This window comes from Conger conger, chromosome 2 (assembly GCF_963514075.1).
Source record: "Conger conger chromosome 2, fConCon1.1, whole genome shotgun sequence".
In the NCBI taxonomy this organism is placed as follows: domain Eukaryota; kingdom Metazoa; phylum Chordata; class Actinopteri; order Anguilliformes; family Congridae; genus Conger; species Conger conger.
This window is the reverse complement of record NC_083761.1, coordinates 62,567,371-62,583,509: the sequence shown is the minus strand read 5'-3', so window position 1 is coordinate 62,583,509 and position 16,139 is coordinate 62,567,371. Positions and strand designations below refer to the sequence as shown.

General features: G+C 48.7%; 1 protein-coding gene across 3 annotated transcripts in view; it reads left to right on the top strand.

Annotated features, from left to right (window-relative positions):
• Positions 1 to 16,139, top strand: part of trrap (transformation/transcription domain-associated protein) — a 102,892-nt gene that overhangs the window by 4,801 nt on the left and 81,952 nt on the right. For 2 of the 3 annotated variants that reach the window (XM_061226072.1, XM_061226062.1), the window contains exons 9-24: positions 1 to 65; positions 551 to 639; positions 1,429 to 1,525; positions 1,621 to 1,759; positions 2,615 to 2,693; positions 3,543 to 3,777; positions 4,423 to 4,753; positions 4,861 to 4,958; positions 5,298 to 5,492; positions 5,582 to 5,773; positions 7,293 to 7,458; positions 7,868 to 8,124; positions 8,211 to 8,411; positions 14,139 to 14,290; positions 15,304 to 15,503; positions 15,779 to 15,996. The exon at positions 1 to 65 is cut by the window's left edge and continues 13 nt beyond it. In XM_061226072.1, the coding sequence (XP_061082056.1) occupies positions 1 to 65; positions 551 to 639; positions 1,429 to 1,525; positions 1,621 to 1,759; positions 2,615 to 2,693; positions 3,543 to 3,777; positions 4,423 to 4,753; positions 4,861 to 4,958; positions 5,298 to 5,492; positions 5,582 to 5,773; positions 7,293 to 7,458; positions 7,868 to 8,124; positions 8,211 to 8,411; positions 14,139 to 14,290; positions 15,304 to 15,503; positions 15,779 to 15,996 (2,714 nt within the window). The remainder of the gene's footprint in view (positions 66 to 550; positions 640 to 1,428; positions 1,526 to 1,620; positions 1,760 to 2,614; positions 2,694 to 3,542; positions 3,778 to 4,422; positions 4,754 to 4,860; positions 4,959 to 5,297; positions 5,493 to 5,581; positions 5,774 to 7,292; positions 7,459 to 7,867; positions 8,125 to 8,210; positions 8,412 to 14,138; positions 14,291 to 15,303; positions 15,504 to 15,778; positions 15,997 to 16,139) is intronic. The other variant, XM_061226082.1, reaches the window with a different exon arrangement.

Sequence of the window (16,139 nt, the reverse complement as noted above, 5' to 3'; positions counted from 1 at the left end):
CCAGGGGCTCCCTGTCCCTGAAGGTGCTGGCAGAGCTGCCCATCATCGTGGTGCTCATGTACCAGGTGAGTGAGTGACTCACCAGGAGTCTGAACTGAGCAGTTCTCAACCCAGGTCAGCTTTTAATAGTGTTAACCCAAGTGTGGTGGGGAAATATACCCGGCTTTCTTTGCTAATGTTCCTTAACCTCGTTTAATGCCTCTAACAACACTTTCCTTTTAATCGCAATGTGCATTTCAAGTAAATATAAAAAAACAAAACCAAAATGTTCAGGTGTGTGTTCAACGTTTACAGTATATGCAGACATTTTTGTCCAAATTGAAAATATAAATTCAACCGCCCATTTTTCCGTTTAGTGAAGCGTTCACCGGCATTTTCCTTGATACTATATTTGTATTCCAATGCTGAACCATGTAATTGATGAATGACATTTTGGCTCCTCCTGTCCAGCAGTGCTCTTTCTGTGTATTAGAAATTAGGCTATGGTGTGATGGGTAAAATGGATATGTTGTGCCCTGTTTTGACCTGACTGTTGTGTGTTCCTGCCTAGCTCTACAAGCTCAACATTCACAACGTGGTGTCGGAGTTCGTGCCCCTCATCATGAACACCATTATGCTACAGGTGTCCTCTCAGGCCCGGTCAGTGTCCCAGCCCAACCTCCTCTCTGCCACCTGTAACACACCACCTGAGCAATTTATCCATTTTATTCCACAGCTTATCCATTTCAGCATGTTTTTCCTCTAGTGTATTCAGGAACTGATACCTATTATTTAGTGTAAGACATCAAGACATTTTGTCCATTTCAACCAGCGAGCCAATATTTCAAACACTAACTGCCTTCAGTGATGTTAAGGGATCATTTCTTTCAGCCAACAGTAGGGGGAGCTGGAGTGCAATAAATGGCAGAAGTGGAAAATCAGTTAGAACATTGGATTTTGTCATTGTAAGCATTGTGCATTGTAATCAGCAATGATTACATATTGGTATATTGGTGAAATACCCATTAATTGTTGTCCTTGACTTATTTAAATTCATGCAATCGAGTATAAACAAAAGTGGATAGGGGGAGTGTAAGGTATGTAAAGGAAGCGTATTTTTATTTTCAGGGTATCTGATCGACACACAAATGTTATTATACCAAGGTGTTTAATGCTGGTAGAGCCTCATTGCTGTGTGCATAGGGAAGGTCCACAGCTGCTTTATGATATTGTTCCATTAGAAATTACTGCATGTCTGAAAAGCTATGGTGTGCCTTGTTTAACAAATGCATCTTCATTTTTTAATTTTAATTTTTGTTAAAAAAATAAAAATAATAATAATTTCCATATTAGCTGCCATTAAATCGGTTCATAATTTTTTTTTTTCAAGCCTTAAAGTCGTAAAGTAACAAATTTACTAATTAACTTGAATGTTCTTTTTCATTTTAGGCAGCATAAGCTGTACAACAAGGAGCTGTATGCGGATTTCATTGCGGCTCAAATCAAAACCCTGTCCTTTCTGGCCTACATCATCCGGATCTATCAGGTACTGCCCTGTGATGCCCTTCTGCGTGCAGACGGTCATGCTGACCCGGTGTGCCCGCTCTGACTCCCTGCGTGCGTTTGTGTGCTTTGTCTCAGGACCTGGTGGGGAAGTACTCCCAGCAGATGGTGAAGGGGATGCTTCAGTTACTGTCCAACTGCCCCTCGGAGACCGCACACCTGCGCAAGGAGCTGCTGATCGCAGCCAAGCACATCCTGACCACCGACCTGCGCAGTCGTACGTCTGCACGCGTGTCCCCTGCGGTCACACCCACAACCCCTGCGGTCACTCGCATCCACACAGGTCCCCTGCGGTCACTCACATCCACACAGGTCCCCTGTGGTCACTCACATCCACACACAAGCCCTGCGGTCACTCACATCCACACAGGTCCCCTGTGGTCACTCACATCCACACACGAGCCCTGCGGTCACTCACATCCACACATGAGCCCTGCGGTCACTCACATCCACACATGAGCCCTGTGGTCACTCACATCCACACATGAGCCCTGTGGTCACTCACATCCACACATGAGCCCTGTGGTCACTCACATCCACACAGGTCCCCTGCGGTCACTCCTGTCACATGCGGTCACACACGTCCCTTACGGTCACACGAAGCACATGTCCTGACCACTGCCCCACAAAACACACTCTACATGCGCTCCTGCCATCTGAAAGAGCCAAACAGTAGTGAGTCTGTCCAAGCACGGATAGGGAGGCAGCAAATGTTTTTCTGCATTTCGACAATCTGTCTGTGTTTACCCAGTTTACATCTCCTTCCTAAGCCCTCTAGGATATCAAAACACAATCCAATTCCCTAATAAACCCCTCAACGCAAATGCTTCCCACAGCTGCCTAACTGCAACATAACAGCCATCCAGTGCTAATAGGGGAACATGGTCCAGGTGTAATTGGCCTGTGGAGAAATTGAAATGCACGTCTAGGACCACACTCCCCCAGCTCTGTCCCCCAGTGCAGGGCGTTTCGCTGTTGGAGAGGCTTCCTGTGCGCTGGTCTGGGAATTAATTTCCATCATGTTTGCTTTCGATGGTGATGATGTAACTAACGATAACCGTTTGTTTTGCAGAATTCATTCCCTGCATGGATAAACTGTTTGACGAGTCCATACTAATCGGCTCGGGGTACACGGCCCGGGAGACTCTCAGGTAAATGGCTTTAATTATCTCTTTGAGTCTGCTATAAGGTTCATTTGGGCGAGCAGGCGATTGGACCTGCAACAGATTTCTGGAAAGCTTTTCTACCCCTTTTCTTTAAACCGGCCGTGATTGTTTTTGACACGGTAGACTTGACCATTGAGGCTTTAGCCCTTCATTGACTGCGGAGAGTGTAGCTTCATCATAGCCTGTAGCGATAGCCCTAGAGGAGTGTGTGTGTGAGATGGTTATGCAGATACTTAGTGGCCCATATGCTGGGGTGGGGTGTGTGCCTCCCAGGTGCTTGGGGGCTCAGTTTGATGTCAGCGCGGAGAAATTGGAAGTCAATGGACCGTGCCCGCTCTGGCTGACTCGCGAGAGACAGGTGCAGAGCGCGAGCTGTCAGGCGGTCATTACCATTCCTGGCCACCAGGGGCCCCCAGTCCTGGCGCTGACAGGGAAGCTCTCTGGGCCGGGCCCTGCATCCGCGGCCCTGCCAGCCTGACTGCTCTCATCCTGGCCACAGTCATCATCCTTTATTTCTCCTTCCCGCTCTAATTGGATCAGCTCCTCCAAATCACATCACATTACCCTGATTGACAGACCTTGTTGAGACGTGTTTTTTTTTTTTTTTTTTTTTTTTGGCGCAGCTGAAGGATATGATGGCGCAGAGGGGGGTCAGCTGTCTGCGGTTACTCACTCATGTAGAGGGGAAGAGGAAATGAGCACTTCCTTTGAGCTCCGGCTCCTCGATTAGCAGGTGCTGCTTTCTCTGGAGAGCAGGAGGAGGAGCGGCTCGGCGTGTATGCGCGGCGTGTTGGCCCCTGTCACCGCGTAACGCTGCCTCTCTCTGCCCTGCAGACCCCTGGCCTACAGCACGCTGGCGGACCTGGTGCACCACGTCCGGCAGAACCTGCCCCTCACCGACCTCTCGCTCGCCGTGCAGCTCTTCGCCAAGAACATTGACGACGAGTCGCTGCCCAGCAGCATCCAGACCATGTCCTGCAAGCTGCTGCTCAACCTGGTGGACTGCATCCGCTCCAAGAGCGAGCAGGAGAACGGCAACGGGAGGGACATCCTCATGAGGATGCTGGAGGTGCGGCAGGAGGAGGAGGACGGCCTGTGTCGTCTGTCATTTCACACCACCTGGGGGAGGAGTTAAAGGAAAACGCCAACATTTTGGGAAATGTACCTTTTTGACCCTGACTTAACCAGACTTGGACAAGATATTCGATTTCATTTTCATTTGTGCATTTCCATGTTAGCAAAATGTGTCAGCTTAGCATAAGGACTTGAAGCCTATTGGAGTCAGTACCCTCTTTCAAGTGAAGAAATACCCCTTACAGCAACTCTGAAGCTGTCTTATTTATACATGATACCTTGTGTAAATAAGACCGCTTCAAAGTGTATTTCTTCACTTTGAAGGAAGTGGGCTACTGATTCCGATAGATTAGCATATAGACTGGAAGCCTAACATGTTTTGCTAATGTGGAAATTGAGCCAGTGCATGCACAAAAATGAAAATGAAAACAAACATCTCATCAAGTCGGGAGACCGGTATGACAAGATGTTGAGTTTTCCTTTAACTAGCTCCAGGGGCAAGGGTTAACTGGGGTTGGAGTTAACCAGGGAGAGGAATTAACCGGCGGGAGGAGTTAACATGGGGAACAAGTTGACCTGGGGGAGGCATTTTGCAGGCACCCTGTCTCTGAGCTGAACAGAAGGCGCCTTGTTCTCGCAGGTGTTCGTGCTGAAGTTCCACACCATTGCCCGCTACCAGCTGGTCACCATTTTCAAGAAGTGCAAGCCGCAGTCGGAAATGGGCGTGGTGGACGCCGGAGCCTTGCCAGGGGTGCCCGCAACCCCCACTTCTGCCACTCCTGCCCTGCCCCCACCCGCTCCCCCCACCCCGGTCACACCCGCCCCACCCTCTACCGCCTCCTTCGACAGGCAGGGGGAGAAGGAGGACAAGCAGACGTTCCAGGTGTCGGACTGCCGCAGTCTGGTGAAGACTCTGGTGTGCGGGGTGAAGACCATCACCTGGGGCATCACGTCCTGCAAGGCGCCGGGAGGTGAGGGGGTGGGGGCCATCCTGGAGCCGGGGGGCACGCTTATACAGCCTCCTGTAGGCCTCCTGTTTGCTGGAGCGTGAGCTAACACTTGTGTGTCTGTTTTACAGAGGCTCAGTTCATTCCCAATAAGCAGCTGCAGCCCAAAGAGACTCAGATCTACATCAAGCTGGTGAAGTATGCTATGCAGGCCCTGGATATCTACCAGGTAGGACTACCTCCTCATAGGTGAACCTGCACAAAGTACTTCAAAAGTACACGGGTGAACAAAGTACTTCTGCAGCTGAGGCTCGTGCTGTCAAATACCGTGTGTCTCACTTGGGTGCCGCCTTTATATTTAAATGATTAAAGGATCTAAATATTCAATGCAACCCATTCGACTAGTTCTCAAGTTTGTGTAAAGTAACTTCTTCAAACCGCATAAAAGATCAGTGCGGAATTTCCGAAAGAAACTTCCCGGCGTTTCTGAACGTGCTGGAACGGTAGAGGTGAAGGCGGGGGAAGAGCGGTGACTGTGCGCTGTGTGACAGAGCCTCCCTCGCGGCAGGTACAGATTGCAGGCAACGGGCAGACCTACATCCGCGTGGCCAACTGTCAGACGGTGCGCATGAAGGAGGAGAAGGAGGTGCTGGAGCACTTCGCTGGAGTCTTCACCATGATGAACCCCCTCACCTTCAAGGAGATCTTCCAGACCACCGTGCCCTACATGGTGGAGAGGATCTCCAAAAACTACGCCTTGCAGGTAGGCCTCCCCTCAGCCCCGCTCGGACGTATCCTCCTGGAACAGGGCAGTGTTGGTAAACGAATGCTATCCCTCTGCCCCCTCTCTAGATTGTGGCCAACTCGTTCCTGGCTAACCTGTCCACGTCCGCGCTGTTTGCCACCATCCTGGTGGAATATCTGCTTGAGAGGCTTCCGGAGATGGGCTCCAACGTGGAGCTTTCTAACCTCTACCTCAAACTCTTCAAGCTGGTGTTTGGCTCCGTGTCCCTCTTCGCTGCCGAGAACGAGCAGATGCTGAAGGTGAGTGCTCGGTCCTCGTTCACACCCTGCGCAGGGCCCCCTGGCTTCGGCTGAGTCGCTGTAAGTCCTCTAACCCGCGCGCCTCTCATCCTCGGAGGGGGAGTACACTGAGCATTAGCAGTGTTGTCCAATACAAAGAGCTATTTGTTTCTGGAACCACTTTCACTGCTTGATTAATTCTGTCGTACTCCCACTACTGGACTTAATCCCACTTAATGGTTCCTTCTCAAAATGAGCGTTTGAGCGTTTGCGCCTGCTTCACGGTTTCGCGGGGCGTCTGACGGGGCTGTAGGGTCATCAGACGTGAGAGCTGGGCGTTGAGGTGAGTGCTCCTGCTCTTCTGAGGGCAATGCGCCTGTTTGACCCTGGGGGGCCTGGGGGGGGGGGGGGGGTCACGCTCAGAGCTCTGACAGCGGCTGATTGTGGCGCTGAGCGCCCCAGTGGTATCAGCAGCGCTGAATTCATTTTAATACATTCTGTCAAGCCCGGGGGATGAGGAATGGCACTCAGGTCGCGGATTGATGGCTGAGACCTCGCTGAAGGTCACTCTAGAATAGTATTTGTTAAAAAAAAAGGAGAAAAAAAAGAAAAAAGGGGCTTTTCTTTTTTTTCTCCAGTTACTGCATCTCGGACTCAAGGTTGCGAGCATTTAATGATGTGTAACTCCAATTTAAATGTGTTGATTTGTTCTCTCGCTTATCCGTGGCTCAACAGCAGCCTCCTGTCGCCCCCGAATGGACGCAGAGGCCTTGGGAACAGAGTTTAATTGCGCGATGAAACGGTCGCTTTATTAGCCCGGAGATGGAGCACAAGCAGGCCTCTGAGCCGCCTGGCTCAGATGAAACGTTCTGTCAGGCCCGGGCCCCGTCAGTCCAGCAGCACAAAGGATGACAACCTGGGCCTTCTGTTTTATTGAGCGTCCCGCGTGCTGGGTTAATCTGCTGTAAACGGGAAGGGGACGGCTAGAGCCGTTTAGAGACGGGTAGGCACACGCACGATAGGCTGTCGTGCGTTATTTCGCGTGGAATCGGACACATTCGCTTCGGCTGGCTGTCAAGTTAAAAACTGTCACGGAAGCAAACTTAGCTGCTCTGTAATTACTGTGTGCGCAAGGCCATTATTAGATGGATCTGATCTCCTGCCATTACATTTTCTTAATGCACTTCACTGCCTTGGCTGTCATCCCGCACTTGTTTTTCCGTTGAGTCTCCGGGAGAGCCAAACTCGTTTTTATTAACCAACTTGAAGGCAGATACTCCCCCTTTTCTGTTATGATGAAGGACTTGAAATGCTTAGCAGATGACCTTTGACTGTCGGCGAGACGGGCTTATTCAGCAGAATGGATCAGCCTCGTCTTCCGGCTCCTGCCCTTGTCAGATTTGTCAAGTCGAGCCGAGCCTTGTCACACAGATTTGTTGTTTTTCACATTGACTCCCCAAGTTTTACGATGAAAGATGCCGATCGGCTTACTTGAAAATGAGCAACATTGCACTGAAGTTTTTCCCCTCTGCCCCCACAGCCCCACCTCCACAAGATTGTCAACAGCTCCATGGAGCTGGCCCAGTCCGCCAAGGAGCCCTATAACTACTTCCTCCTGCTGAGGGCGCTCTTCCGCTCCATCGGAGGGGGGAGCCATGACCTGCTGTACCAGGAGTTCCTGCCACTGCTGCCCAACCTGCTGCAAGGTACACCGATTACCGTTAGCTGTGGAGTCGAAGAACTGTGGCTTTATTTTACAGGCCTTCAATTACCTAGCATTTACCAGTTAAATACTGGCTACTTGTGAAATTATTAGGTAGCTCAGGGGGAAGTACTATGAAACAGACTTGTTCAGTACTATAAAAATATGTAAATTTGCCACCTGTTTCATGCTTCTGAAATCTAAACTAGTTACCAAATAATTACACAACTAGCTAGTATTTTCCCAGTAAATACAAGGTAATGAACGCCCTGTGAAATCAAGGCTTACTGCTTTTTCCCAGTAAATACGCAGTAATGAAGGGCCTGAAAAGCGAAGCATTACCGTACTGTGTCCCTCAGCCCAGTGCTGTCAGAGCGCTTGGCCTGAAGCTGGAGTGTGTTCTTCCTCCGCAGGGCTGAACATGCTGCAGAGCGGCCTACACAAGCAGCACATGAAGGACCTGTTCGTGGAGCTGTGCCTGACGGTGCCGGTGCGCCTCAGCTCCCTCCTGCCCTACCTGCCCATGCTGATGGACCCGCTGGTGTCCGCCCTCAACGGCTCGCAGACGCTGGTGAGCCAGGGCCTGCGCACGCTGGAGCTGTGCGTGGACAACCTGCAGCCCGACTTCCTGTACGACCACATCCAGCCTGTCCGCGCCGAGCTCATGCAGGTACGGCTCCCTCGCCCGCACGCCCGCCCGCGGCCTCCGGAAACTTCCGCCGACCGGTAACGGCACTCTGCTCTGCCCCCGGACAGGCTCTGTGGCGCACGCTGCGAAACCCGGCCGAGACCATCTCCCACGTGGCCTACCGCGTGCTGGGCAAGTTCGGCGGAAGCAACCGGAAGATGCTGAAGGAGTCCCAGAGGCTGCAGTACGTGGTGACGGAGGTGCAGGGTCCCAGCATCACTGCGGAGTTCACCGACTGCAAGGCCTCCATACAGCTGCCAATGGAGAAGGTACCGCTTCAGGCCTTTAAGCAGTTACAGACTACGCTGTTGCCAGACAGTTATTTACCAGATTATTCAAGTGTTTTTTTCATCCTGAGCCTTGCTGAAAATGCCAGAGAATTTCCTGTGGTTGGTTGGTGTGGTTGGCTTTGTGTAAGGTGAAGAGGGTTGTGCAGAGTTTATTTTGATTTTCGTTCCTCGGTGCGCCTCCATTTGGCTTTTGGACTGAAAAGTGAAAGTTCTCATCCTCCATCTCTTGTGGATGGAGGATGGGAAGTGGTTTCTTTTCTGGTAATGTTGTTAAAAACAGGCATGCGTTTCTCGTGGAGATGATCTGCATTTTGTATCAAGTGGTAATGTGTGATTGATTGGGTTCTTTTGTCAGCCAATGATAAGAATGATGAAAGATTTGCATTCATTCTTCAGTGAGTTTGTTTTCAAGGGCAAGTGTGTGTGTGGTAAGCAGCAGATATGTGTGTGTCTGATATTTAAATAAGTAAAAAGATTGATACGCTGACATGCCTAGTGTGGCATTAGGAGTGCCTTTATTTTCCTCTTGCTGTGGTCTGATCATGAAGAAACCTTATGCATTGTGTCATTATGTCCTTGTTTTTATGAGTATTGTATGTATAATTCCGCTATTCTGTAGATGATTTGTCACTATTTTACTATTTTACCCGTATGAAATATTCCCCGTGGCCTGTTCCCCTCTCGTAAAAATGTCAAAAGTCCTGAAAGGAGGGGGGATAATAACGTAGAAAAATGTTATGGTCTCGTAATAATGTCAGGACAGTATAAAAATGTAATATCTACATGCGCACAGGGCGAGGGTGGGAGAGGCTGGGTGTTTGATCTGGTCTCTGCAGCGCGGCTGGTTCAGCAGAAAGCTCCGGGATGGCACGTTTAAAATCCGCTTTGATTTAATGACGCGCATTAGAATGCAGACTCATGAAGCAAGTTTGCTTCTCATTTTGTTTTTCGGAAAAGTAATTTCAAATCCTCGAGCGGAGACGCTGGCTTACGGCGAGCGCCTCACAAAGGCTCAGCGTGTAGCCTTGTTTTGTGTTTCAATCGGATTACGGGTGCGGGGGGGGGGACGGGGGTGGGGTGCGGACTCCGTTCTCTTCCTGTAATGAATCCATGTCAGAGAAAAGTACCCCTGAAAGGAGACAGCGTCTTCCCCAGGTAATTAAATAGATCATCAGCCTGTGAGCTGCGCTCATCTCCCGACCTTAATCAATCTTTAGAGGAGCTGACGGGATTATTTACTCTCACTAATAGGTCCTCCTGCCGCTCGCCGCTGACTGGGAAACGCAAACTGTCATTTCTGTAATTGCGTTCCCGCCAAAAGATGGATGCCATCTCATTCTCCGGGCTTAATTTCATTTACATGCGGCGCTCCCGGCTCCGGGCTGCAGCTGCACGCCGGGCCTGGACCCCAGCTCTGTCTGTTTGGATTGAGTTTTGGCACATCAGGCCGCCCTGCATAATTCACGCTCGCTTTCCCCTCCACTCTCGCCGGGGCCCAGACGGCCGCCGCCAGCCTCCCACCACAGCCCCGGGATCCAGAGCTGCTTGGTTAACTGCTGGCCCCCACAGAAGATGTCGTAAACGCCGTCTCGGTCCTCTTTATTTCCCTCCGTGAATCCCTCCCTCATTTCCTCCAGGTATTTCCCCTCCCTCTCGAATGGGCAGGAGGACCGCTGATTTTTATATATTTTTTTTCTTCGCAGTCTTGTTAAGATTTGCTCTCCTCTAATCAGTCAGGCGTGACTAAAGCGTCCTCTGGTCCTGCCAGCGTGTAATATCTGTCCCCGCGTGCGGAGTTGATCAATTTCTTTCCGTTTTCCGGGGTCCTGCAGTTGCGATTTCGCTGGCATCTGGCTGGGCTTGCTTTCCCCCGGCGCTAACCGGTCCGGGGCAGTCAAGCGGGCTAATGCACCCTCTCTCAAATCCTGCTTCTCACCGCTTTTCACACGGCACTTATGACCACTGTGTGATTTGCCATTAAATAGAACATTTCCTGTTAAATTGAACCTTTTTATTCCTAAAAGCCTTGTTCCTTGCTATATGTGGCGCTTAGTGAAGGGCAGGACTGGCCAATTTGAAATATTTAAACGTTTGAAAAATAACATGAATTTGCTGAGAATGTTTCTTGAAAGTAGCCTATATACGGCAGATAATTGCGTTTCCAATAATGTCTGGAGCGGACAGGACGGTCAGCGTCCCCTTTCGAGCGAGCTGGATGACCTCTGCGCTATAAGAAGTTGCACTCGTTCTCTTTAGCTTAACAGTTCATCCACATGTAATTATGGACACTGCCCCTGAGGTAATACTGCAGGGCGCAAGGATGCTACTTGGAGCTGAAAAAAATCCTAAAGTGTCTTTTTGAGATACAGGGGAAGTCCATTAATTTTATCCGTTCCCAAAGTTGGTGCAGTGTGTCCAGTTGGCCCCATCCATCAGCGTGCGTGCAGATCTGCAGCCACAGTTCATTTACACTCCTCTCCTCTCTCCAGCCCGACAGCCCTTGCTCAGCTCACGCTGATTAGTTCATTTTCTCCTCCTAAGTGTCTGGTGTCTTTCGCTTGTCTTTTCTTCATCATTTGGCACTTCTCAATGGCTCACTGCTCACTGGTGCTCGCAAATTCGCTTTCCCACAGCTCCCTCGGTTAATTCCATCGCCTGGAACATAGTACACTGCAGCCTGATGTGACTGGAGTCTCTTGGTTTGAAGAGTTTCAGTAGTCAGATTAAGAGCTTTCTTATTACAGTTTAAGAGAAGAGAAAAAGTGTAGCTTTGTGATGTAAGAAGTGCCCCTTTTCTGCCTGAAAGAAATGCCTCTGTAGGGTGAGGATGATCACTCTATACCATTAAGTATTATCAATCAACATAAAACCTGCCTTCTAAGGATAAGAGGTGCCGGAATGGGCAGCCATGCTTAAACTTAAACACTAGAACCCGTTACAAATGTTTCCATTTTGTTCCTGTTTCCTTTTCTCTCCTTTCGCTGCATGTATCTGACGCCAGACTTATTTTTTGTTACTTTGCAGTAACACATTTTATTGTTACAGTGAACAAAAGTTTTTTGTTACTTCACTCAGTATTATTAATTGCAACTCTGAACCCTATGGCAGGCCTGGCTTTCACCGACACATACTGTTCATTCAAGGTGCCTGCAATCCCAGCCTACATCCCTGCTGTTCTTGATGCTGTTTTCTTTACAGTGCATATGTTGTACAAAGGGACGTTGCATGTCCTTCAGAAATGTAACATCCATGAAACGGGCATTTGCCAAATCGGTCTTTGCACTAAGTTGAGCTCTGTTGACTTGACATTATGGGACTGTGCTAATGTTGCCGCTTTGACAGCATCATGCAGATTTCTACTGTGTTTTGGCTTGGGTTTGAAAACGGCAACAGCAGTAGTGTTACTGGAAATCCTGGGTATTTTGATGCATCTGCTCACAGACTTTGCCTTTGCATGTGAATTGTACCCTGAACAGCAACTATCCTTTCAAGTGCAAAATTGCCGCAGGTGCAATTTTACCCACTGACTGAAGCTCGTCTTACTAGCATTGCATTGCTGACGCATTTGCCTCGGTTGGCTGTAGCTAACTGTCGGGCATGTTTTAATTGGCTGCTTGCTTACGGCCCAATTTTGTCAGAGGATGACAAATTCATTTATTCTTCAGGGCTATTCCCTTACAAAACGGTGATCAATCTTTCTGGCGAGCTAACTCTCCGCTATCTGGCTAGCTGGAAATGTGCACAATGTTCTCCTGCGGCTAAACCCGAGCTCGCTACAGTCGGGATTTTTCATACACGGGCAGACAAGAGCAGTAGTGTAAACACGCCTGAATGTGTATCTCTGATAACAAAAAAAACTTTTTTGTTATCAGTGTTTTTAATGCTGCTTAGTTAGTATTGGTCTTTTGAGGAGTGCTGATGTCTTCATGTGCAGATCCAGGGGATGTTCCCTTCTCTCCATGCATTGTGTGTCCTCCGCAAGAGGTCTGCTCCTGTGAAACACCACCAATCCAATTACCGCCTCTCGCATCCAAAAGCCACTCATATTGCCAATGTTGGAAATCTAGTTTGAAAAAGTAATTTCTGGTGCTGAAAGTGATATTAATGATGGCTGTTTGTCTGTGGGTGTGAGCAGAATGTAGAAGCAGGTCTCAGCCTAACAGCGGGGTGTCTACGTGCTGTTGACCGTTCAGCCCTGCTCTGCTCTCTTCTGTTCATAAACACATAATTTCAGTCTCTGGTGCACCAGACCCCCATAATTGGCTGATTTGAACTCTTTATTAGTGCTCCTTCTAGACTGGAAGATGGGTTCTTAATCGAGGACGTGTTTGTAACTCTTCCAGCGTGCCGCAAAGTGTGTTTATTTTCTCTCTTGTGCCCAAACTTCATCACTAACCTTTTCAAAGTAATTAAACTTTCAGCTTTCATCTTTTGCTGGGTCGGACCAGCATGGTCTGATGATTACAGAAATGCTTAAATCTATTGCTGCTAAATGTGCCCTTGAATAAAGCATTTAATTTAAAACGGGATAAAACCCCCCCCCCAAAAAAACTGTATTTTAGGCCTGGTATATCAAATATCATATCTGCTAAATGACTACATCACATTTCATTATTGGCAGATGCTCTTATCCAGAGTGATGTGCAAAGTGCATTCCCATAACCAGGGACAAGTGCGCTGAAAGACCCTAGAGGGAAGTACAGTTTCAACTGCTACCCGTACCACAAAGATAAGGACGAGGGCCTATTTGATAAATCTGACACTGGTTTAGACCTAAAACTATTTTTGTACAGCACAAAGCAATAGAATGATAAACACTTACCTAGGAACAATAAACCGCTTGCATAGCCAAACGAAACTAGCAAAAATATCATCCTAGCGAACAAGTTATGACTCACTATTAATCATTGAAAAACAACAACTACTATACGAGTACTGTAATGTAATGTAACGCAATGTTGCTTATTTTATTTTTAGTTACAAATATTGTATTTTGTTTCGTTTAAGTAATCTGCTGACTGACATGGGCACTGGTTGAAACATTGTAATTAATTGTGCATTGTGTAGTTGATTTAAAACATTGATGATTATTTTCCTTTGTCTTCGTTTGAGGCCTTCAGGCTATTGACATATAACCAGCCACATGCAACTAATGTGGACCTGTTGCTCCATTCAGTATTATGATTCCACTACAGATTTCTCTCCCCTTCACAGCTAACTTTTCACCAGCACATAGCTCATTTTTACTAACAAATTGAATGTGAACTTTGGTTGTTATTAAATGTATGCTGAATAAAATGCATGCGTTTTATAAATAATGATTCACTTGTAGTGCAGATATCCAGCAAAAGTGTCTAGCTCTTCTTTTATGAATTTCGCTGCTTTGGCAGAAGAACGGTTTCATATAAAGTGGATGTCATTAAAATGTAAGACTACATTTGGGCTTATTGGGTTTCATATAAAGAGGATGTCATTGAGATGTATGACTGCTTTTGAGTAATGGAATGAAATGCCTGTTATTGCGCTTAATGCCATCACTTTGTGGATTTCGATCCCCGGTAATGATAAGGCTCGTATGCTCAGGGTAATTGACTAAACGTGGAGGAAGTGCAATACGTTAGGAAAATAAACGCTCTTGTTGGAAGACACACTTTCCTAAATCCTGCCGGTAGTACTTTTCTGAATGAGGAATGTTCTGTATTGCAGGCTATCGAGACTGCTCTGGACTGCCTGAAGAGCGCCAACACTGAGCCGTACTACCGCCGCCAAGCCTGGGAGGTCATCAAGTGCTTCCTGGTGGCCATGACCAGCCTGGAGGACAACAAGCACGCCCTGTACCAGCTCCTGGCTCACCCCAAGTAAGGCTGCAGGCTGGCCCCTGGAGCTGTTACTAAGGCAGATATTCAGGGACATTTTGTACGTCATCCCTACCTTTTTCAAAAAATGTCTGTTAAAAGAAGAATAAAAAGTTGGCACAGTCGTGCGCTCTTCAAACGCCCGTGTCGCCCGGAGAAGCGGCGTTACGCGGCCGTTTCTTCCCTCTCCGACTGCCCTCCACCCCCAAACCTCCTCCCGTTCCCCAAACCCCGCGCTGGTTCATCAGCACTGTCTGGAGCGTTGAGGGGGCTAATTACTCACAGACACTTACACTTACTGCAGGGAGGGTCACATTACCATCATTGATCCCTCGGTAGGGGCTAATTGACTTTCCTCTGTCTGTTTATCCTGAGAGCCTGCCGTTCACAGCCCCACTGAGATAATGAAGTGTGTCAGTTATGATTTGAGTGTGTGGGCGCCTTTTGTCAGATGTCTTGATTCATGATGTCCTTCCCTTTTCATCCCTGTGTTTTATTTTCCCTGGCGCCGGTCACCGTGAAAAGGGCTTTCATGAGGCCGAATGCTCGCTTAATATTGCAAATGCCATTCTGCATAATGGGGCCCCATTCAAGTGGCAGCGCTATGAATTTGAATTGGTCTGTCCCTCTCCTGGCTTTTTTCCCCCCCTCCCTTGGCCGTCCTTTTTAAATGGCGATAATGAGATGGAGCGATCCATCACGACTCTGGCCTGGCAGTTGACATTATAAAATGGAGGCTCAAGCATGGATAAAGTAGCTGCACAATCATGTAGCCAGCATCTATGTGGGTAAATAAAGCTGAAATGAACAAAATGGCAATCAAACGTGAAGGAAGTCTCCCGCTTGTTTGTTGAAGGGACAGTATTGAATTGTCAGTACTTTTTTTTTTTTTTGTTCTTTTACATTAGATGAGAACAAGCAGAGGTAAAATAGAGGTGCTGTTTATGCTTACAGCGGTGTATTAATATTGATATACCTTGGTATGATATGAGGGATAATCCTGTGGTGTTCTCCAGCTTCACGGAGAAGTGGATCCCCAGCGTCATCATCTCTCACCGCTACAAAGCGCAGGACACGCCGGCACGCCGCACCTTCGAGCAGGCGCTCACTGGAGCCTTCATGTCCGCCGTCATCAAGGACCTGCGGCCCAGCGCCCTGCCCTTCGTGGCCAGCCTGATCCGCCACTACACCATGGTGGCAGTGGCTCAGCAGTGCGGTAAGGGGCCCTCTCTCTCTCCCCCCCGCTCATCTGTTCCAGCATCTCCCGAGTTTCTCTTCATAGTAATCGTGTTGAGACGGCCCATTGCGGGCATTCTGAATTGTGTTTACATTTCTGTTTTAGTCAAAGCTCTCTGGCACAACTGCCTTCTTTTGACCTTAATTGGTCAGCCGCCCTAATTGAACTGCCCTGTTGTCTCCACTGTTGCCTTTTGCCTGAGGTTCCCATAATGCTCAGTGGTATCTGTGCCCCCCCCCCCCCCCCCCCCCCAGGCCCCTTCCTGTTGCCGTGCTACCAGCTGGGCAGCCAGCCCAGCACAGCCATGTTCCACAGCGAGGAGAACGGCTCCAAGGGCATGGACCCACTGGTGCTCATCGACGCCATCGCCATCTGCATGGCCTACGAGGAGAAGGAGCTGTGCAAAATCGGGGAGGTGGCCCTGGCCGTCATCTTCGACGTGGCCAGCATCATCCTGGGCTCCAAGGAGAGGGTGAGGCGTTACGCTGGGCACCCCTGCACATTTCACTGGGAGACCCCTGAGAGATGTGTGGACTGGCATCTTTATGTAGGCAGCGGACCGGGTCAGATGCATCATTATTTTGATTTCAAAGACTTTTTTAGACTTTACTGAGC